Genomic DNA, 24,667 nt, shown 5'->3' with positions numbered 1-24,667 from the left:
GGACAAAACCAAGAATGGGCAGAGGGAAGAATGGGGTGTGAGGTTCTTTGGTAGAGAAGGGTAGCCCTAGCTTCCAGCAAATGTGCCTTCTAGAAACTCAGCAACAGTGAGCCATGCCAAAAGCAGAGCAAAAACACAGTCCATAAGCTGTGTGCTCCCAGTGGCAGATTAGAGGCAGTGAGAACCACCCCGATCTGTACAGCCCTTCAGCAGGTCAGCTCTCATCAGACAGGCTTTTGTCTTGCCTTTTCTGGCATCTTGAGAATGCAACACTGTTTAAGAAATGGTGTCTGTGGACAAATGTCTATGGTCCTAGTGTGACCTTTCTCTGGTCATAAAGCTCCAAGAAGCCTATTTAGGAGCTGCCCGTGTCATACCTGCAGTGAGATCTGGAGACCCTCCATTGTATGGCTCCATTCGCTCCAATTAGCTTTTATAAGGATCCAAAAGGAACAGCCTTCTCCCTGGGATTTGTCATAAACGATAGACTTAACATTGCCTTCTGGACTTAGGTGATGACAAGACCCTTTCCCCGCGTGCCCTCCTCTCACTATATGCCTTCTTGACAAGGTGCCCAGAAACCTCTCTGTTTACAGGGTTGTCACAGTCGGACATGATGATGTTCTTTTGTGCTTTGAATTAGGAATTGTGACTGGACATGTAAATAGGGAAGTTGGTGGTGCCATAGCAGGAACAGCCGTGCCAGGTATTGATTGTTAATGCAAAGGTTTAGGTCTGCTAGTCAGGACTTACCCACAGTGCTGCTTAACCCACGGCATCGATGCCACCTTCTTGATAGCTTTTCTGCATCCTTTCCCTTCCACAGAGGCCAGGAGCCTTGTCACAAATGGCTACTTGGAGTTTTCTCCCAGAAGTTTAGGAGGGAAAACTTCATTTCCGACTAGCTCATGTGTACCTCAAATGGCCCCTCTCTCTATCTTCTGTCTTCGTTCAGCTGTCCACAGCTTTTATTGGCATCCCCCTTTCCTCTTGAATCCATAAAAGGCATCCATCCATATTTCCCTGCCTGCAGTCAGTCTGCTGCTATAGTTAAGTTGCTGTCCCTGAGTTTTTAAAAGGCTACTTTTGTGCAAAGCATAATTTCTCTAGGGCAGCAAGATCCTGTTGTGTGTATCATGTATACCCTAGTCTCTGATGCCGCACTTCTGACCATACTGTACAAATATTCCATATTTATGCAGCTGTTCAGAGCAGATCCTACATCAGGCAGCCGTTACCAAGGCAACAGGACTCTTGCTTGCGCATAGCAGAGTAAACAGTCTTATAAACAGATGAGGCTGTGGTGGCTGCAGATGCATGCTCTTTTAGAGAAGTGCTTAAAGGGCTTAGAGGGGAGATTTTTTTTAAGAAGGCATGCTTAGATGTTGAACACAGAGCCCTTTTCCAGATGTTTGGAGTTCAGGAGCAGTTCAGAGCGCCATCTGACATTGATGATGTTTATCAGAGGCAATGTTCAGCTGCCTGCTGGGCTGCTTTGTAATTTGCCTCCCCCTCATTCCCGCCTCTCCCCACCCTGTCCTATGAGGACCTATCCCAGAAAGCTTGGCCTTCCTCTGATACCTCTGAGCACATTCCCTTGCAGCATAGTGGTGGACAGGGCAGAGGACTCACCCTTCCAAGTTCTCTGGTGGAGAGGGGACAAGGACACAGCTGTGGGATGCCACACTAAGTAACTGCCTGTAGTCAATGATCTCAGGCAGCCGAAGTTACCAAAATGAGCTCTCAGGACTTGTGACATACGGAAGAAAAACTTCAGAGGAGGAAAGAGAAGGCTGTACAGTCTCAGGGGTTGCATTTTGACAGCATCTAGACAGTGGCCTTCTGTAAAAAGGGAACTAGGCTTTTAGGCCTAATCAAACTGAAGGAAAGACAGTTTCAGTAGCTTGGGACTAAGCTCTCTACGTAGTCACTCACAACAACAGGTTCATCTCTGTGCCTCTCCTGAGGAAAGCAAGGCTTAGAAGTGAAGCCACTTGCCTGGAACTACACCAACAGAAAGCACACAACTAAGACTCAGCCCCAACAGATGGGCTTCGGCAGTTTCACAGCCCCCTGGAAGTGGTGGAGTTGGATTGGCCCCAGTCTCTGTACATATTTCTGCATCCCTGTACAGCCCATGGCTTCTTTCATAGTCCTAGGCAGAAGCATTAGCTGGAACTCCAGCCTAGAGATGTCGATTTCCAGCCCCAGCTCAGCTTTCCTTCCTCAATCGATATACCTGAGGATGCTGGTGGTCACGAGGGTAGACTTGAGCCTCACAGTGACCTTCTCAATTGGGGTTGCCCTAAAACAGCTCTTGTCCTCACAAAGTTCCCCTCTTTCTGTCCCTGGGATTGGTGCCTAAGGAAAGAGACACTTTCTTTCTCACTTTGGAGAAGATTTGGTAAGAGAAGAACTTGCCTCTTTCTTGCCTATCCCTGGACAGTGGCAGAGGCAGAGGCAGAGCCAGCTAGGGATAAGCTGCTTGCTACAGCACTTTGGTTCCAGAAATTCTTTCTCTGTCAATTCTTGCTTACCCCTGGTTATACAGGTATCTGGAAGCCACACCTTGGAAATCCAGGCTGTGGAATTCTGGCCACTAAAAGCGAATGTTCATTTTTGTGCTGTCTTCCTGAAGAGACCTTTATCATCATGCATTGACTATCTTAAGAGATCTCTTCCTGCACACAGAATCCCATGGGTCTGTAGTCTAATAAGCTGTCTCTGGGGCCGGGACTGCCTCCTTATAGCCTAATGTATCACTCAAAAGCCCTAGGTGACCCTCTCATTGCCCTGATGCTACTTATCCCTAGATCAGACCCCAGGACAAGGAGATACTGTTGACTACAGCCAAGGTTTTGTTCCAAAGGTGGTTTCAATGCCCCAAGCTAATGCCTTGGCATAGGGATGCCATCTCCTGAGACGGGATTCTCTTTCCATCAAAACAGAGCAGAGGAAATAGTGAGAAACAAGAGCAGAATAAAGAAATGGGGGCGGGGGGTCCTAGCACATAGGACTGTGGGGATTCTGTGCAGCAGAGTCCTGCCCTGGAGGAACTGTGCCTTTTCCTTTCCTGATGACATTAGGTGAAGGATGTTCACCAATGGCATGGCAGCATCTTTTACAAATACATCCATGGTCTTTCCTTACTGAGAGTCAGCAGGATTTTCCCCACTGAGAGTTGAAGCCCACTACTTTTCCTCTCCACTGATTTTGTCTATTCAGGACCACAGACTGGGCAGTTTCTAAACAGTAGAAACATTTCCTACATTTTTAGAGAATGTGAAGGCCACCATAAAGGACCTGGCATATTTGATATCTGGGAAGATCCACTTTCAGGCTCAGAGCTAACCTCTTGCTGTGTCCCCAAATGGCAGAGGGGATAAACAAGCTCCCTTGGGTCTCTTTCATAAGGATATTAATTCATTCATATGGGCAGAACCTTCATGATCTAAATAGCTCTCCAGTGATCCTACTCCTTACAAGCATGGTGGATGTTAGGAACTGAGCATAGAGTTTGAAGGAGAACCATATACTCAGATTAAAGCATCTAACAACCTGCTTCAGCAACTGCCCTCTGATTGCCAGTGAGTGGTGATACCTACTATTGGTAGGAAAAACCCCTATTACACAGGTCCTGGAGATACCATGGAAACTTCTGACCGTGTCTCCATAGAACACCACTTTCTGTGAAAGAGATAAGTAATAAACCTATGCATGCATATGATGGCATAATGTAAGAGATTATAAATACTATTAGAAAAAGTGGAGGGGCAGCCAAGGCTGCCATCAGCTGTGGCCAAGAAGGCTCTTGAGACAGCTCATCAGATACTGAGCAGAGTAAAAAAGACAGGACTGTAATAGTTGTTCAGAGTAAGACTTCTGAGGACAGATCTGGTCTCTGATGCCTAATTATATTACCTTAGGGAAGTCATTAACCTTCTAAGTCTCATCTGGAAACAGAAATAATGGTAGGAACTCACCTCATACAACCAAGTGTTTTATCAGATTAGTATTCTCATAAATGTAATATCCCTTAGCTAACACGTTTGGGAGCAGAACTAGTTCTAGCTTTTAGAACCACGCATTCTATAATGAGGTACGTGAGGAATAGGATCTAAGTCTGAACATGAAACTCCTTTATATTTCCTATAGAGCTTATGCATATAATCTCAGATATTTTTATTGCCATCTTAAATACTTTTTATGTACGAAGCAGTTTTATTATACAGAATTTTCTGCTTGCAGCATCTTGTTGACACCAAAGTTTTGGCTTTTGAAGCATTTTGAGTTTGGATTTTTTTCGATTAGGGATGTTCAACTTCTGTTGCTATTTGGGGAAAATAGATCTCTGGCAAAATTCAGGGCTAAGCTGTTCTGATCTAGATTCTCCATGCTGCTAGCAAGGGAAGTTAGGAAGTCTGCTGACTAGAAGACTATGTTGTAACAGGGTGTGGACACTGATTGCACTGGGCCTGATGGAGGAGCAGCTGGCATAGTGTCCTTTGTGGTATGATGTTTCATGTGGTATTGTGGTGCTCGGCCAGCTCCTCAGCCTCCTTTCTGTCTCTTGCTTCCCAGGAATTGACCAAGGTCAAATGACCTATGACGGCCAACACTGGCATGCTACAGAGACCTGTTTCTGCTGTGCTCATTGTAAGAAGTCTCTCCTGGGACGGCCATTCCTCCCAAAGCAAGGCCAGATATTCTGCTCACGGGCTTGCAGTGCTGGGGAGGACCCCAATGGCTCTGACTCATCTGATTCAGCCTTCCAGAATGCCAGAGCCAAGGAGTCTCGCCGCAGTGCCAAAATCGGCAAGAACAAGGGCAAGACAGAGGAAGCCATGCTGAACCAGCACAGTCAGCTGCAGGTGAGTTCTAACCGGCTCTCAGCTGATGTGGACCCCCTGTCAGTGCAGATGGATCTCCTCAGTCTGTCCAGCCAGACGCCCAGCCTCAACCGGGACCCCATTTGGAGGAGCCGGGATGAGCCCTTCCATTATGGGAACAAGATGGAGCAGAACCAATCCCAGAGTCCTTTGCAGCTCCTCAGTCAGTGCAACATCAGAACATCCTACAGTCCAGGAGGGCAGGGAGCAGGAGCCCAGCCTGACATGTGGGCAAAGCACTTCAGCAACCCCAAGAGAAGCTCATCAATGGCCATGAAGGGACATGGTGGCAGCTTTATCCAGGAATGCCGTGAGGACTATTACCCAGGGAGGCTGATGTCCCAGGAGAGCTACAGTGATATGTCCAGCCAAAGCTTCAGTGAAACCCGAGGCAGCATCCCAGTTCCCAAGTATGAGGAAGAAGAGGAGGAAGAAGAAGGTGGCATATCTACTCAGCAGTGCCGGCCCCGTCGTCCACTCAGTTCCCTGAAATACACAGAAGACATGACACCCACAGAACAGACTCCTCGTGGCTCTATGGAATCACTGGCCCTGTCAAATACAACAGGTAGGCTGGTCTTGAGTAATTCAATATTTTTCTATACAATAGTCTCCTCCAGCTGGCTGCTGAGGAAGGTCAACCCAAGTGTCAGATAGCTTCTGTCTTTGATGGACTACAGAGAAAGCCTGAGTCCAAAGTCTGGATGCCTGTGATATATGGTGAGTTTTAAGGGTGGGCAGATACTTCCAGTAGAAGGGGAAGAGCCAGGTGAGGGTTGGTATCTTCTCTGGGATCTGGCTTCAGTTTGCCCAGTGGGACTCTGGAGATTATGAGGCAAGTCAGTTTCTTCTGGTGACATTCAGACTGATGTGTCATCCTAACATGACCACCCTCGTTGCCTTTGGATTGTTAGAGAGAAGTACTGTGTGTGTATGGGGATAGAGGATATATAAGTTGAAGGCATAGCCATGGGTAAGGAATCATGCTGGCCAGCAGCATTCGTGGGAAAGAATAACTGTAAGGTGGTGGTATTCACCACACAACTGGGAATGTAAGTGCCCCAGCCTGGTGTTGCTTGAGGAACCCAGTTTCCAAGAGTTTTCTGAACCCCAGTATCTCAAAGATATACAAATAAATATGTAAGACATATATAAACAGATGAGGAAGCAGGCTGATTAAAATGGGCAGGAGGGAGGTAGACCATCTCAGGATACTGTCTCCAACAGTTTTCCAGGAGATTGGAGAGATGAGACAATTGCATAAGCTGACCGTGGTTTTACTATCCACGTGCATGTGCTGTGTACTCGTCTTGTTAATCAGGGTGTGTAAACCAGCCAGAGTGCTGTTTAAGGTTCAGCTGCTGAGTCACTTGTCGGGAATGTTTCAGTCAAGCGCAGCAGAGCCACGTGCTAGTCTGCAGCTTGGTGAGAATGCTCTAGGATGTACTGACTGTCTGCCCCTCTGATAGCCAAGAACCAGAGTCATGGGTGCACCTTCACAGCGGGCCCCACACTCAGAGATGTGTATGATCTACAACATTTTGACCATGCAACATAATAACATCTACCGATGTATCAAGCCACATTCATAGCTATCCTGGGGTTCATGAAGCCGTGTAGGCTGTGAGTTAGGCATACTTGAACTGTGGATACAAGTGGTAAACTCTGTCAGTGCCATCTGATGGGCTAACCCCGGTTACCAGCTGTCATAAACATTAATATTTTAGCTAACACACATAGCTCTTTCCACATGCCAACCACACCACATGTCAGCCATTGTTCTGTGCACAACCCAAATATTAGCTATTAATTTGTCACAATACTACAGAGGGAAACATTATTCTTCTTATTTCTGAGTTGGAAAATCAGAACCTGAGGATTGGAGAATTACCCAGCTTTTTAAAATTAATTCAATTTTCCCTTTGACAGTTTCCAACATGTGTACAGTGTATTCTGATGACTCTCGTACCCCAATTTCTCATCTCCCTTCCACTCACTCCTGCTAACTTTCCTCCTCCTTATGGGTCCCTTTTCCATGTTTGCATCTTTTTGTTTTGTTTTGGGACCCACTGAGTGTTAACCAGGATTGTCTGAGTGACCATGAGCATGGAATTATCCAGTGGAGTCTGGCGGGCACGACTAATAGGTACACATGTAGATAATGAGACACATATCTAGATGTGACTCTCCATCCATCTACCTCCATTAATAGCCGATAATTGATCAGAGAGGACTAGGCCTGCATGACCCCTCCCATCCAAGACTGGCTGTTGACCCAAGTGTTTTAGAGATGGGACAAGGAGATGCCCCTGACTTCAGAGCCATGCTTTTTCTTAATCCAGCTGCTGCTGCCAGCATATGAGCCCCACTTGATTAGATCCTTCAAAGCAGTGAAAAACAGATTTTTAAAGATGCAAGATCTATTTAAACACTCTCCTAGACAAACAAAAGCCTGAGTGATTCGCTGTCTATACAATGAGTTTTAGCTTTTATCTCTCCTCAAATGCTTTTACTAACTGTGCCCCAACTTGTCCCAGAAGACAGAGCTCAGCTATTCTTACTCTCCCCTCCCCCCGTGTTTTGGATAGAAAGAAATGTGACTTTGGTGAATAAGCATCTTCCCTGACATTGTAGAAATAAGCAACCAGTACAGTGAGGCCTGCCTGGGAGCATCCCTGTGCTGTAATTATTTAAGAGGACGATAGGTAAATATGTACGTCCACCTCTGAGACTGGGGACATGTGATTACGATGTGTGCTCTTCAGCCTTCTCCCCAGCCCCTTTGCAGCACAGCTCGGCAGAGGTGGAGCCCAGGAATCCTGTGGGTTTTTTCCCCCAGCTCCTTGCTGTTATGATGTGTGCCGTGTGTCTTAGAACAAATGTTCTGGGTTTCTCTGTTGTGACAAAAACTGTCTCAAATTAAGAGACCTTATGAGGAAACCAGGGGTCAAAAACTAGGAATCCTGGAAAGGTCAAGAAAGAAAGAACGGTCTCCACTCCTAAGAAAGAGGTGATGGGGTATTTACTCCCATGATTCTCAGAGAATCATCAGTGAACAGTGTCCCTCTGCCTCTGATTTCTGAAAGGAAACACTGACCTATGTGTGAAGAGGCTGAGAACAAAGCTTCCAGATGTCAGCACTGTCCAATATGGTAGTTTGTAGCCATGTGTAACTATTTAAATTAGATTAAGATTAATTAGTAACATCACAGGCCATTGGTCTACAAGTAAGATATAAGTGCTGTCATTAGTCAGGGTTCCCTTAAGGAACAGAACTGATATACATACATACATACATACATACATACATACATACATACATACACACACACACACACATTCATACGTACATATGTATAAACACACACCCCCACACACATACATATATATATATACCTCCTCCCTTGTATTATGTGTATATATACATATATACACACATATATACGTGTGTATATATTATTATATACATGTATATTATATATATCCCTTGTATTACGTGTGTGTATATATATTTACATATATACATTTGTATATATATATATGTATGTACGTATGTATATATATATATATATATATATATATATATATATATATATACACACACACACACACACATATATAATACAAGGGAGGGTATAAGGAGTTCTTAAACCAGCATACAGGATGCAGTTCAGGTAGACCAACCATGGCTGTCTCACATTGGAAAGGCTGAGGATCCAGTAGTTGTTCAGTCCATAAGGCTGGATGTCTGAGCAGTCCTGATCTGGTGCTAAAGGCCTGGAGGATTCCTACACGGCTGCTGGTCTTCAGTCTATGTCGAATTCCGAAAGAAACTGGTCATAACACTTGCAAAGGAGTGTCACAGTGACAGGACAGATGAACTAAAAGTGAGGCAAGGAGGCAAATGGCGAAGCTTCCTTCTTCTATGTCCTTTCATCTGAGCTTCGCCAGAACGTACCACCCAGATTCAGAGCGAGTCTTCCTACCTCAAATAATCTGATCAAGAAACCTCGAAGGAGTGGTCAGCCGCTGAGTCTCAGTTAATTCCAGGCTCAGTCAAGTTGACAGCCAGGATGAGCCATCACAAGTGCAGCAGCAACGGGCTGCCAACTGTTACATTTCCTTTTCATTCATTTAGATTGCATTAGCTGCATGCGGCTCATGGGGATCCAGCTAGATGAAAGGAGTGTGGTGTGTGCAGGGAGGGGGTGGGGGGAGGCCATCCCACTGCCAGTCTCCGGGGCTCTTAGACAGGCCTTGGTTTTAGGGATTTTCCAACCACTAGTTTAAAATAGTACTTTGGGAGTTTATGATGCCAATCTTGATTTTCTTAAAATAGTTAGTTAGTTAGTTAGTTAGTTAGTTAGTTTAGACAGGGTCTCATGTGTCCCACACTGACCTCTAACTCATTATATAGCTATGAATGACCTTCAACTTCTGACTCTCCTGCCTCCTGGTGCTGGACTCAGAGGAGTATACTCCCACACCCAGTTTATGAGGTGCTGGGCACTGAACTGAGGGCTTTGGGAATACACCGAGCTACATCTCTTATGGTCTCTAGGTTCAAATCTTTTTTTTTTCTTTTTCCACTTATTTTTAAATGTGTGACTAGAGATTGAACCTAGGATGCCTACACAGTACTCTACCACTGAGCTGTGCCCCAACCCCCGCTTTTTCTTGTCACTGATTATTTGAGGCAAGGTCTCTCTCAATTACCCAGGTGGGACTTGATTCATTATCATCCTGCAGCTTTAAGACGAGTCACTAAACTCTCTAAGACTCATTTTTTTTTCTAGAAATTGGAATTTAATGACTATGAATACTTCCTTTGTGGCATTTTGGGAAAATTAAATTATAGGTGCAATTAAATTCAAGAAACACACATGACCCTCTGTAATGGTTACTGGAAAGTTTGTATTGTTCCCTTTCCTCCAAAACACATTGTACAATGACACGGTTGTACCCGTCTCCTGGTGCCCACCAGTGTGTGGGTTTGCTGTGTATAGAAATGTCCCTGTGGCCTCATCTTTCCTCAAGAAGCAGGAGGCAATGTATAAAACAGGGAATTGAAGAACATAGTTTTATGCCCTTGATTTTTCCATGAGTCTATCAGACATGACTGCAAGGTAGAAAAACTGTAGCCCTCATTACATGCACACCCCTGGTCCTCCGTGTAGCACAGCATAAGTGGATTTTCCATCCTACCCTACACAGTCCCACACTGAAGATATAGCTTTGAAAGATGAAGAGAGCTGGTCTTCCCTCTGCTGATCCTCAGTCATGCATTTGAAGTCTGCCAGAACATTTAGTAGTCTTTTGAGGAGACAATGATCTAAACCATCCATGTATTTTTAAGCCTTAGAGTCACAGACTGAGTTGCAGGTATAATTTGCTAACCCCTTTGGTTATGCCTCTGAAGCTTGGTTCAAGATAATGGATTTATTTTTCCTTCTGAGGATGGTAACTCATGCTATTGAGCAAGTTCAGTGTTTGATCTGGCAGACAGCATGATCCTTTGTGGACAACATTGTTCTTTAGAACAGATCTCTATAAAAGCTCAACTCAGCCACTTGCCAGCATCTGATCTGGGCCCTGGCACTGCCCAGATTGTTTAGAACTGGGAGTGTGCACGCCCTTCTCCATGGAAAACATAGTCCTGCTGTCTGCTACCGCCGACTGACTCGGGAAAGCGCAGTTACCACAGTTAAACAGCATAGGGAGAGGCCCCTTAATCCTGCTCTGCCCAAATAGCATCTGAAGCTGCTCACAATGACAGTGGTGGTCGAAGCAGACCATGGATCATGAGCCAACATGCTGACACCTTTACATGCACCATATTTCTGAAAGCTCACAGCCCTCAGAAATAAGTCACTCTACAGCCATTCCACAGATGAGAACACTGATCGATGTTCAGAGAAGGCGTCAATTGCTGACACTCAAGGTGTAGACAAATAGAAGCTTCCGTTTCTTTCGTCTAAGTTCTAACAAGTGGCAGAGACTTGAACCCAGGTGTGGCAGACTGCTGATACGATGCATGTCCTCACAAGAAGGGCTGTGATCACAGCCAGAGGATTTGCACAGTGATTTTATCTGAAGGAACGAGGCCTCCCTTCCCTGCTCAGTCTGTTTTATGTGTGTCAGTCTGACTCTGGTAATGAAGTCTAAAAGCACAAGCATGCTATAAAGCCAAGGTAGAGGGGTCAGCGATGATGTTTCCAAGGGAAACCAGGACAAATGGTCTGGGGAGTTGGTGCCCAGGCAAGAATCACAAATGAAAGAATGGAATAAAGTCATGGCTACGAGTTAGGGGTCAAGGGCTAAGCTGTACTTTGGGCCCAAGTGTGTGACAGAGATGGAGTTGGAACTGGAGACTTCTATCAGAAGCCATTACTACTGGACATCTATAGGCTATGAGATCGTTCCTGTTAAAGGATCCTGATGAAGAAGAATATGACTGAGAATGGTCTTCAAGGAGTAGCCGCTTTCTGCAGGCGGTTAGAAGAGCAAAAGCCCAGACTAGTGGGACCATCCAGGTGCATGGAGCTGGGCAGAGAGAAAATGGCTTCTTCATTAACCCTCCCATTCAGCATGCGTGGTTTGAGTGCCCGCTCTGTGAATTACAGCTGGCTGAATGAGAGCACAGGCTATAAACAGTCTGCTGAAGTCATAGGCTGGCTTACCTAGTCTTGCTTCAATGTTCTCATCTTTAAGTTGTAATGCCAGGATCACTATGAGAATTGAATTAATTCCTGTAAAGAATCTAGAACAGTGCCCAGCACCCTGCAAGTGTCCATAGGACATCAATGGCTGCTAGTATTCGTAGGGACAGCTGCTTGTGCGTACTGCTAAGGATGCACTACACTACTAAGCTAAAGTAATCCTGGACCTTATCTGCCTGTGTCCATAATCCAGTGAAGTTGAAAGTAACCATTCAAATGAGTAGTATAAAGTTGCAGGTGGTAAGCATGGGACTGAAGAGGTATGCAGAGGAAGAATATTGGTATGGATGGTCGATCAGGGAGGACATCCTGAATAATAATAATAATAATAATAATAATAATAATAATAATAATAATAATAAAGGTACAATAAGGGAAGGGCTGTGAACAGTGTGAAGAGTAGCATGTGCAAAGGCCCTGTGGTAGAATGATATGGAAAGTATGAACTAAAGTAAAACCCTGTGGCTGGATGGAGCAAGTCATAGCCTGGTAAGGAGGGCAAGAGTAAGATTGGTCTGAGCTATTTGGGGCTAATTTAAAGGCATAAGCTATTTGGGACTAATTTATGGGCATAGACATCCAAGGATCATGGATAGCCCTTAAAATGTCATGCCAAGAAGGGAGCAAGGTAACATCATCTGGTCTACACTTTGACAAGATGGTCATAGCAGTTTTATGAGCATGTAACTAGCGAAGGGCCAGTGTGGCCTCAGAGGAAGTCTAGGAGACAGACCAGACTACAGTGTCCATGATATAAGCAGGGTAAAGTTCAAAATAAGAGGAAGGCCAGGGCAGTGTGTTGGGAGAAAAAATGGGCAGAAGTTTGCAGTGATGCAGGGAATGGGTCTTAGAGCCAGAGGAAGATTGACTTGTGAAGCACTAGAACCTCGTGAAATTTGCGGCTTCCTAACTCCGACTTGTGCCCACATCAGCAGAGAGTGCGTGCATGGCTGGCCTGGCTCCAAGGAGAGACCTGAAGGCTTCTTGTCATACCCCGTGGCATATTATGTCATTTATACCCTTGGACAGGCTCATCTCCCTACCCAGAGAAGGGGCAGCTCAGTTGTTCAGTGTGATAGCTGGGGTGGGGTGGGGGGGGGTGTCGAGGGTAATTTTTTTCAGTGTTGCTGACAAACTGGAGAAGTTGCAAACAACAGTTTCAGAGTCTGAAGCAATCGCTGGCACGGCTCACTCTCCCAGGAATGTCTGAACTGCTTTTTAATCCTTACGATGCAGAACGGTTCCACGGTGCACTTGAGGTGGGACGTTTCTTCTGGTCTGTATAACTGGGCCGTCTGTTCTCTAGCTCAGTTTCCTTATTTAAATGGTTAAGCAAAACCTCCTTAACCGGTTGGCACCACTTGAGGGGCCACACCTCAGACATGCTCAGGAAATGTCTGGCCCTTTCTTTTGATTAATTTCCATCTTGTTGCGGCAAAAGCAACTTATAGGAAGAAGGCTTTACCTTGGCTCACAGTTCCAGAGTATAGTCCAGCACGACAGGGACATCATGACAGCTGGACCTCATGATACTTGAGGCCTGGCTCATGATAGCCGACCGTATTGTACCCATAGTCAGAAGCAGAAGCAGATGAATATGGGAGCTTGGTTTGCTTTCTCCTTTATTCACTCTAGGACCCAAGCCCAGGAAATGGTGTTTAGAGTTATGCATTTAAAAACCTAGAACCCACTTGAGTACTATCCATTGGCCCCAGGGCCAGCCTGGGATGGACTTGGGAGATACCTCAGGATTGTCATTGTCCTGACATCTAGACTCTTGTTTGTAAGTATTACCAGTGGCCAGGGTCTACACCCGTATCTTTCCAAGTTCTTGGCCCCTTTCTCTAAAATGAAATAAATCCACACAGATTATAAGGTAGCAAGGTAATTATCCAAAAGCAAAGCCACAGTGCAGATTAGAACAGAATAAATATCCCACGTGTAATAGCATACACCTTTAATCCCACTACTCAGGAGGGAGGGGCAGGGGCAGGGGAGGCAGGGGAGGCAGGGGAGGCAGGGGAGGCAGAGGAGGCAGAGGAGGCAGAGGAGGCAGAGGAGGCAGAGGCAGATGAATCTCTGTGAGGTCTACACAGCAAGTTTCAGAATAGGTAGGGCTGTCATGCAAAGAAATCCTGTCTCCCCCGCCCCCCAAAAAAATAGAAAAAAGAAAGAAAGACAGAAGGAAAGGAAAGAGAAGAAAAAAGAGAAAAAAAGAGAGAGAAAGTATGTTGTCAGGATTGACAGTGGCCCCATGAGGGAGGGTACTCAAGGTAGCTGATTATTGTTTGCAGCTTCCCGTTATGGGGTTCAGGAGATAGAGGTATTAGGTTACCAGGGGTATAATTTAGGTGGTTCTCTATTTTGAGTGACAGACTGGATGGGTTCCTTGCCCATAGTTCCCAGTTTATGTTCCAGGATGTATTTAATAGAAACAGGATGTGATCAAGACATTGCATTTTATAATTTTTGCTCACGCCTCATTTCCATTCCTATAATGCATCTGATTTTAAGCATACCCGTGCTCATTATGCCTAAGCCTAAAGTGGTAATTAAGGGAACCCTTGACTTGAAGAACCCATTGCCCTTATTGTCATGCTCCCAAACTTGATCAGAGTGGATGGGTCCCTTGTCCATAGGTCCCAGTTTGTGTTCTAGGATGTGTTTGAATAGAAACAGGATGTGATCAAGGCATTTGCTGTGGAAGTAACTTGTTCCCCATGTTTGAAGCAGGTATGAGGCTCTTTGCAAGTGGGGAACCCAAGTTGCCAACAGGTTGCTAGGTGTTTTGTTTGGAGAAGGATGTGTGCATAGCCCAAGCCAGGTTGCTAAGTTATGTAATAAGATGGGGAAGGTAGATGTCAGCAGCCCTATCTCTCAGTATCCCATAAGAGCTTGCTTTTTTTCATTAGTCCAGCCCCAAAGTCCAGAATTAAATTTCACTGGCCTGACGTGGATCACTTAACAGTTCTTAAATTGACCCCCATGGGCAGAAGGAGGGAAATCACATGCCCAGGACTAAGCACTGAAGTCAACCCTTTATTACTGTGGGAGATGGAGGGTTGGTTATGCTACTTGTTCTTCTGCTGGTGTGATAGAACACCATGACCAACAGCATCGTATGGAAGAAAGGGTTTATCTTGGCTTATATTTCTCGTGTGAGAAGGCACACTAGCGATCAGAGAGACCATAGCAGGAGCAGGGATCTGGCCGAGCACATTCTTAGCCATATACTGGAAGTCGGATGGGGGAGACAAGGGAGACAAAGCTCACCCCCAGTGACATTATTTTCCCCCTAAAGTTTTTATAACCTCCCCCAAATAGTGCCACTAACTGGGAATCAAGTGTTCAAATACTATGGGAGACATTTCTTATTCTCACTACCACAAGGGTTCTCAAAAGGAAACTAGGTCGTGTATTTAGAGGAAAAGGTGAAACCAGTGGCTTCTAATCTATTGTTTGTGTTCCTCCCCTTGGTGACTATCCTTTTAAACTGATCCTATTCTCCCAGAGCCTGACAATCTGATTTTGATATCAAATGCTTTATTTTGTATGGCAGTTTATGGGGGTTTTTTTCTAAAGGAAAAAAAAGAAAGCAATGGTTTGAGAGAGATGATCCTAAAGAGATCTTAATATAGGCTTCCAGAATGTTTGGTAGGGTGGACTGGATGGAGCCCAACCTCAGATTCGCTGATGTGACATGCCTGAGAGCATGTCTTCACCCAAGGTAACTTCTTGTCAGTCCTCAAAGAAGCTGGGTTATCTCGTTGGCACTTTAGGCTCTGAAATCATCCCTACCCATACACACACACATACACACACACACACACACACACACACACTCACTCAGAGAGAGAGAGAGCGCGCAAAAGGCAGGTGACAACTAACAGAATAAAAAGCCATGGGCAGATCTGTCCTTGATTCTCCTTTCCAGGTCATTTTTCTGGTATACAGGGGAGTAGCAGACAGTCTCAGAGCAAGTGAGAGAGGAAAACAGCAGCAGGCAGAGGAGAGAGAGTCCAGTCCAGAGTGCTCAGTATACCTCTGCCGCATGACATGCATGGTCTTAGTGACATTCTCTGCGTCCAGGAAAGTTCATCCAGTATTTCAGTGTTTGCTAGCTGTTTGAGAGGCACATTTATATAACCTCTTTGGGGTATAGACAGTCAATTCAGCCAAGAATAAGTAACCATGGCTGCCGATGAGAGAGAACAGGTTGCTGGTTTTATTCACATGATCGCGAAAGCAGTGACACTGGAAAATCAATTCAACAAAAATGTATTGTGGTACCCTCCCTTTTCTTATAAAAGTGAGCCAGCTGTAAAGACAAGCCATCAATGGTTCTTAAGCTTGCACAGCCCTGACCTGAGCATGGTCACCTGCAGCATCCCTTGCACCCATTCTGTTATTAGCACAAGACCTTCCAGCGGGTCCACTCTAAGCCTCCCTGTCTGTCCTCCCCTCCTTCACCTGACAGGAAGTTTCTCCCAGAGCAGTAGAGTTCTGACATGATTCAAACCTAGATCCAGCATTGAGGAGTATATTTCTCTTTCTATGTGGAGGGGTGTCTGTGTATGTATTTATGTGGGTGTGTACTGGAGACTGACATTGGTATCTTCCATCTCTCTGCCTCATGTTTTGAGACAAAGTTGCTCACTATACCTGGAGCTTATCCATTCAATGAGGCTGGCTGACTAATGAGCTCCTGAGAGCCTCCTGTCTCTGATGCTACACCACTACCACCCACACCCACACCCACCACCTACCAACATCACCCACTACAACACCACTACCACCCACCTACCATCACCACCTACCACCCACCACCCACACCATCCCTCACACCCTTCCACCCCCACCACAGACCACCCACTACTACTTACCAACACCACTACTACTACCATCTCCTCTTCTTCCTCCTTTTCTTCCTTCTCCTCCTCCCAGGACTAAGGTTCCAGATGTGCACTGACACACCTGGTTCTTATGTTGGTACTAGGGATCTGAATTCACACCCTCACACCTGCATGGCAAGCATTTCATTGATTGAACATTTCCCCAGCACTTTGGAGAATGTGTTTCTACATGTAAATAACCAATCATTTACTCTATCCTTTAGAATAGTCCAGGGATATACTTGGGTTATGTTTGTCTAGCATGCAAACTCTGAGCATCATCTAAAACTCACAAACAGGATCTCTCATAGATCCAATGGGGAAACAACATCTTAGCATGTGTCTGAGAGAACCTATAGACCATATAGAGTTTAAGGACCACCAGGTTATAGAAACTCAAACCATGATTCACCATGCAGGTGAAGGCCCTACTTACTAGTTCATCTGGAATTAGAACTTCCATCTTTGCCACAGTGCCCTCTTTGCCCATCTGTCCAGCATCCTGCTAAGATAAAAAAAAAAAAAAAATTAAAGTATGTCTCAGAACTTCCGAGTGTAGTGGCCTATAGCTATGATCCCAGAAGTAGGAAAGTGGAGGCAGGAGCCTGGACATTACTGGCCAATTAGTCTAACCAACCAGTGAGCTCCAGATTCAGTGAGAGGTACTATCTAAACTTAGAAGACACTGGACACCGACCTCCAGCCTTCACATGGATGTCTGTGCACACACTCCAAATAAAATCCTTCTAAATGTGCTCAACTTCACACCAGTCTTGGTATAATAAATAGTGTCTCAATGAGTAGAGAAAAGATTCATTGTCTATCACATGTGAATGATGTGTTTCTTAAATACAATATATGGATTAAATATAAAAGAATGTGGTAGCATGCCAGGAACATTTGGTAATTTTGATAACACCAAATGAACACAACAGAAAGTGTAGACAGCATACTCTGATCTTATAACAGGGTCCTCATTGACTCTAGAATCAAAGTAAAACTCAAAGTACCTGAGAGGAGAGGTTCACGAGAGTTGAAAGCTGGCTAGTATGGGATCGGCTTATAGAGGGATGGGGTGTGGGGAGATCTTAGCTGATAAAGTGCTTGACAGCATAAGAACCCAATTTGATCCCAAAACCCATAGTAAAAAGGGAGGTCACTTATGGTTGCATGTGCTTATAATCCCAGGGCTGGAGAGGCATAGACAGGAAGATGCCTTTGGCTCACAGGCTACCTAGCATAGCCTACTTGGTGAGCTCCAGACCAGGAAGAGGTCTTGACTCAAAAGATGGCACATGAAGAGTGATACCTGAGATTGCCCTCTTACTTCCACATGTATGTTCACATGTGTGCATGCACACCTGCATATCTGATGTGCACACGTATCACTGCTCCCACCACACTACACCACACCAAACGACCACACTACACACCAGGTGGAGGGGCAAATTCTCTTTACTGGAGATGCACCATCTTCCACAAACACTGGCCTAGTAGATCTAGATCAGAGGCTGTCGGTGAGATGGTAAGCTTGGAGACATCTTGGGTACTAATGGCTTTTAATAGGTGGAGGGAAGAGAGGCTTCTAGACATCGTATGCTGTGCAGAACAACAGCCAGCCCCACATCTGCTGCCCCAGAGTGTTTCCTGGCACCATAAGAAATGCCAAGACAAAAAGACTAGACTAGACATAAGGAACTGCACTGAAACTCTTCATCCTTCCTCTAAGTCATTCTGGAGCAACTTGGAGGATGGCATGATGTGATTGAAGGAGCCTCCCAGATGGCCAGTGACAAGAGCCCCATTTCCTTCTTCATCTGCTCCACTTGGCTTGAGCTTAGAAGACATCTTCACATCTCCTCTCCAGCTCTATGCACTCTACCCTCAAGCCTGCTGCTTGCTGGCCAAATGTAAATTCTGCCACTTGAGGCCACTGGGAGGATGAGGTGATCCATCTGAATCATTTCCTTACTCATGTGGCACCTGGTGATGTCGATATTAAAGAGCTGTTATTACTTATATAGTTAGACACCCCGGGTGCCCACCTCCTACCACTTTGCTTTGTATGTTTAACAAGAGAAGGGAAGTTGAATGCAACATAGGAACCACTATAACAGGAAAGAGTAGAAAGCAAGTGCCAGAATTAGTGAGTGTGTGTGAGGTTTGGCCATCTGGAGATATCAGTGGCCCAGACCTGTGTGAACTTTCTCACCAGGCAGCCCTGCTGTTTGGAGGTTTTAGAATTCTCTTTAGCTCAAGAGATGAGCCCTTTCCACTGGATTTGCTTTCCTGTCTTGCCTGAGCTAGAAGAGGCTACCAGAACCCAGGCCTAATTATGACCCCGCCAGACTCCTCATGAGAATAGCTGTCACCTCACAGCTCTGGTTTCCTTACGACCGCCACCCCACCAATATTAATTAACTTTGCAGAGAATTCTCATTTGATACACCTTAGAGAAATTAATTTGTTGAGTCTATGAATGATAAACTGGCCTAGCTTAAGGGTAGGAAACCAGGAAGACAATGGAGACATCAGAACAATAGACGTTTTCCTTGGAGATCATTTTCAGCTATAGAAATGAGCCTATCGTGGCCCTAGGCAATCGGTCTGTTTCAATAGCTGCACCATCTGTAGGGGGACAAGGGCATCACGTCCTGCTGCGGCTGCCCTCCAGCTCCCTATAACACAACCTGAACCACTCAGTGCCTGAAAAAAGCAGGACTTCACTGAGTCTGATGCTCTTTCTCTTCACAGAAGTTAGGACGTCCCAAGAAGCAGACAGCTTCCACTTTCTTTCCTGTCCTCTGAACCTGATTGTCATAGGGATCATTTGGTAGCTAGACATCTGTGTGACATACTTCCATCTGGCTATATCAGATGGAGCACATGAAGGAAGAGGACATATTTTATTCCAGCTGTCATCTGAACCCTAGAACTTTTGGGAGAGAAGAATTTTCAACCCCTTTTGTGGTCTCAAACAACCTAAGCTCCACCCACCCCCATTGTCTTCCAAGGCTAAGCTCAGGGGCCACTACAGTATTTGCTCTCAACCTGGTCCCTAATGTCATGTATTTCATTTGCAGAAATGGCCTAAGATGCCATGTTCTCCAACACAGCACCTTCCCTCCCTCGTCAAATCTATTCCAAGCTTTCTGGTGTGCCTTGCTGGCAGGTCTGTTCACTAACCTACAGCCTTAACAACTCTGCTTTATCTGTTTTCCAAACCAAAATCTAGTCCAAGATGCTTTTGGAAGGAGAAAAATTAGAGAGAAAGAAAGGGTATCTTGTGGAATTGTGGTGTTGAATTGTCCTATTTTCATTTATTCAACAAATATTTATTGAGTGCCTACCATGTATCAGGCACCCTGCTAGTTGCCAACTACACATTGATGAATAAGTCTGATATAGTCCCTGTACGGGTCAGGGCCCCAGCAGGAAACAGCTGCTGCACTCAGGAGGTAATTAAGGAAAGCTAGTTGCAGCCTCTGGACTGCAAATCTAGTCTCAAGTAGAAAATTACCTGTAGCCTAGTAGGAAGGAGCCAGACCAGTAAACCCCTGGCCTCTGATCTTCCGTCTCTCATCCTCTCCCATTGATCAAACTTACCTGGGAGTCAGAGGGAAAGGGAGCCACCAGTGTGGCTCTCAGGGCAGAGTGCAGCAGAGAATTGGTTTGGTATCTAAGAGGGACATGCAAACACAAAGAGAAGCAGATTATGGTGAGTGCAAAGAAAGAAATGAGCCAGATTAGACAAGAAAAGGTTAAGGTTCGGCTACACGGAGAATGATCAGGCAAGCGTCCTGAAATTCAAGGGAAGAGGAAAAAGAGAGCATGGTCACAGATAGCACATGCAAAGGCCCTGGGCAAGAGAGCACTTGCCCATTTCCAGGAGCTCAATGGAGCCCAGGGTTGAGGGAACCTTAGAAGAAATAGTTTCCTTTGGAATTGTGAAATACTCCTTAGTGTGGGTTCAAAGTTAGCCTCCTGCTGCTCCTCTGGCAGCGCCGCCCTGCTCCTGTTTTCTCTAGTCAGGTGCATTAAAGTGGAAAGTCAGAGGACTTGCAGGGAAGGCTGAGAAAGCAGATTTAAGACCATACGGAAGCAATGATCAAAAATAGCACTTATGCTGGGTGAAGGAGAAGTTGCTATTTAAAGTGGAAACGAGAATACAAAAAAAAAAAAAAAAAAAACAACTATCTATGAACTCCTTCTGTGGGTATTTGTATTGATAAAGTTTACCTTTTTTTAGGACTGCCTTCTGCCCTGGTTAGATCTGGATTTCATACACAGTTTATTCTCATTTTATCCCAGATACAACCTTAGTCAAACAACTGATTTATAAATTGAACCAGAGGAGCAGAAGCTTCCCTTTAGATGAACAGTAAGCTTTAAAAGCAAGCTAAACAGAAGTGTGATTCACACCGTCCCACTATTTATCTTCTTCTCTTGCACAAACAAGCCAGTATTGGCTATGGACAGCCAGCTCCGAGCACTTTGGACCTATCTATTTGTCTTTAAGAAGAAAGATTAAATAGTTGACATTTTCCCTGTATATGAGGGTTGCCATAGTTACAGGCTTTCATCCATCTCTTAAAGTTCTGCATCCTTCTGCTTGTCTTAGTTTCTTCTTTCTATGAAAAAAAAAAAAAAAAAAAAAACCTTACAAAAGCGACTTAAGGGAGGAATTCTTTATTTGGGCTCGAGGTATAGCCTGTTACAGTAGAGAGGTCAGACCAGCAAGAGCTTGAGGATACATTGTGTTTATGATTAGGAAGAGAGAGCAGCGAGTGCATGCATGTGAGCTCTCAGCTTGCTTTCTCCACCTTTCTAGCCTCTTTTTTTTTTAACGACTTAGCATGAGGTTCTCACATCCCCATCCTGAGTTTCTGACTCCTTCCACTCCCACTCCCTTGTCCACAGTGTCACTTCTGTACATCCCCAAGGCAACCAAGATCTACTGTCATAAATGGAGCTAACAGCTGGCAAGCCTTCTAAGTGGGACACTGTGTTAACTCCTACTGTATAATTATCCCAGTTAACTTCTGTAGCAATGCCAGGCGGTATATGTACACAGAACAGTCCCACCAGAATTGTCCAGCCCCAAATGTCAATAGAGATGAGGTTCAGAACCCTGCCGCAGGCTGGGTGAGGTAGTGCATACCTTTAATCCCAGCATTCAGGGGGCAGAGATAGGTGGATCTCGGTGTGTAATGCCAGCTTGGTTTACATGGAATGCTCCAGGCTAGCAAGGGATATATAATAATATTCTTCTCACAAAACAAAAACCTTCCACAAAGCTATCTTTTGTGGGGAGGTTGTATTGTAAAAAAAAAAAAAAAAAAAAAAAAAAAAAAAAAAAAAAAAAAAAAAGTCAATTTTCCTTTAAAATGTAATATGGTGATATAATACTGAGTAGGCTTTTCAAAGTAGCCCTGGCTTTCCTGTCACCCTGAAGTTCTTTTGTTTCACATGGAGAATGATCTATAGTACCATCCTTTGGATTCTGAAGACTGAATTTATTGAAATCAAATAGGAAGAAAACAGCAGTCAGTAGGAAGATGGAGCTTCTGATAAGACACTTATTTACTCTGTCACAGAACTAAGAGGGGACACCCTGGGGATGGAAAGTACCAGCTGGAGTAGAATGTCTTCTCCTAGGTGAGGTGTCTGATGTACTGTCTCCCCCCCACACACAGGCATTTGTATACTGTGGGATACACAGTAGCTGAGTCTTTTGCTTTTGGGAAGGTACCTGGGAACAATTTACCTCCCAGCCGCCTTCAAGGACACAAGGCTTTCAAGCCAACAGTTCACTCTGCTGTTCTCAAGCCTGTGGTATATTCACTCTTGGACTGTTTTGCCGGTCTTTTTTCCTTCTCATAGGGCTGGGGCCAGCACATCCTGGACAAAGGGTCTTGGAGGACACACTCTAAACATGTTTGGGTCTTAAGTGTGTCACCCCTACCTCTCAGTGAACTTAAACAGCACAGGACAGTTTGCTGACATAATGTAGTATACCCGCCTCTGGTGGGGGACAGCTTGGCCATTCATGTCTCGCTTTGTGAATCCCGACATTTGACATTGTCATAGCAGCAGGTAGACCCTGCCTTCCGAAGTATCTCTCTCCCAGCACAGATGTTCCAGGTCTGTTTTGCATCAGCAGCAGTTGTGGGTGTGGATCAGGCAAATATGTGTTTGTGCCCCTGTTAAATTATCATAGGTGGCTTCAGACCAGGCTAACCCTTTCTCGAGCTCTAGTGCTACTTTTCCTTCAACACCTCCCTGTTAGACTGTGAGCTCTTCTCCCTGTGGTAGCAGACCTGTTGCTGTGAGAAGGAGAAAAACAAACTTTTATAATCCTCTAAACCACGAGGATCATCTCCGCCAACCCCCGGGCTCTTTCCAGTTTAGTCCCTGTTTACCGCCTGAAGGGCAACTCGGATAGGATGAGCAGATATGAGCTTCCAGTCCTAGCTCTCAGGCTGAAACAGAAAGATTATGTTTGAGGCTATCCTGGGCTATATGATGAGTCCCTGTCTCGATTTAAAAGAAGGAAGAGGAGGAGGATCAGCTGAGGCTGTTTGCTTTGGGGAGGTAAAATCATAAACCAAGACAATGAGAGAAAACAAATTGTCCTGAACGGTGGTCTAGAGCATCTTACCAAGCAGAGAGAGTAGTGACAGAGGGTGCCATGGGCTGACCACTGAGGTCCCAGGAAGAGCGCGAGTAGCTCCAAGATGGCTACTTGGTACCATCATGCCCGGGAGACAGATAGTTACTGCAGCCTTCATCCTCCTTAGCCAGGACTTGAATATACTCCAGTTACTCTCAGCCTCTCTTTGCTCTTTTGGAAAGACTGCTCTTGGATTCAGATGAGGTTAGGATGGGAAGATTGTGGCAAATCTTAGGAGGCAAAGACTTCCTAGAGAGTTTTGTAGCCAGCCCGCCTCTTGTTCACTCTCTGCTTCATGGGTGTGGATACCAGCCTCCTGCCCCTCCCACCACACCCTTCCTTGCCTGCTGCCATGTCTTCCCCACCATGATGGACTGTATCTTCCCGAAGCTGTGAGGCAAAATACACCCTCCCTTAAGTTTGTCTATATTTTGTCCTTGCAATAACAAAGAACTAAGAGAACAAGAATGACACAGGGGTTTTTGGTTTAGTTTTTTTGGGTTTTGTTCGTTGGTTTGTTTGCTTGCTTGTTTTTGTTTTTGTTTTTGTGCTTTTGGTTTTTGAGGGTTTTTGGATTTTTTTTTTTTTTTTTTTTTTTGTATTCTTCTGCTGTCCCAGCAGCTTGAGCAATGACACAGTGGGTATTTAATAAAATGGCCCTCGTTGGCATTCATAAATCATTTGTTAAATGAAAGGGCTTAGAGAAGCTGAAAATCTGCCCATGATCACATGACTAAAAGGAGAAACCTTTCACAGCTACAGTAAAACTCATCGTGCACTGTCTCACCGATGGCAATGACCCCATGACTCTGCAAACTAGTTGCAGGGGCATTAGAGTTCAGAGCGATGAGGTTGAAGTCTAGGTGGAGTTAGAATGGTTTGAGATTCCTGCAAGATCTAAAACCACCTGGCATCTCATACCTCCCCAAGAATCCAGATATGTTCAGTAGTACAAAACAATCCTAAATAGCATCCCCCAAGGTTCAGAGTATGAGTGAGGAGGGAGGGGATTTACTTTTGCTGAACCTTGCTTGCAGCTATCTTGGAAGTGACAGACCTGTCCCAAACCAATATGCTTGTCCTCTGTTCAGAGTCAACACCAGAGAAAGAGCTTCCTGTTCTCTTAGGAGGTAGGTCAAGGTGAAAGAGATAGGCCTCTGACTGTTTTACATACAATTTTATTATTTTCCCTAATAATAAAAAATGTTGTTTATAGATATATATTTTATAAATTGAAATGGTCCCATAATCTCCCTCCCCAACCTACTATTCCATTGGCATTTGTCTCTAGGCATTTGCTGACAGATACATAACTAGGAACAACAAAGGATTTCTTTAAGTAGTCTATACTTCGTTTATCTTTGTTCGTTGATATACAGGCTCTGAGTGATCTGAAGCTGTTCAGTATTTAGTTTTCCCTAGCTCTTTTCTTTAGTATTTATTTTTATCTTATGCATATGAATGTTTTGCTGGCATGTTTGTCTATGTACAATG

At 44.9% G+C, this 24,667-nt stretch overlaps 1 protein-coding gene across 4 annotated transcripts in view; it reads left to right on the top strand.

Annotated features, from left to right (window-relative positions):
• The window catches only part of Prickle2 (prickle planar cell polarity protein 2), a 321,687-nt gene that overhangs the window by 275,591 nt on the left and 21,429 nt on the right, over positions 1 to 24,667 (top strand). For all 4 annotated transcript variants that reach the window (XM_076940135.1, XM_076940137.1, XM_076940136.1 and 1 more), the window contains one exon: positions 4,582 to 5,457. In XM_076940135.1, coding sequence (XP_076796250.1) covers positions 4,582 to 5,457 — 876 coding nt within the window. The remainder of the gene's footprint in view (positions 1 to 4,581; positions 5,458 to 24,667) is intronic.

The sequence above is a fragment of the Arvicanthis niloticus genome, chromosome 9 (genome assembly GCF_011762505.2).
Source record: "Arvicanthis niloticus isolate mArvNil1 chromosome 9, mArvNil1.pat.X, whole genome shotgun sequence".
In the NCBI taxonomy this organism is placed as follows: Eukaryota; Metazoa; Chordata; class Mammalia; order Rodentia; family Muridae; genus Arvicanthis; species Arvicanthis niloticus.
This window is presented reverse-complemented; position numbering and strand designations above follow the sequence as displayed.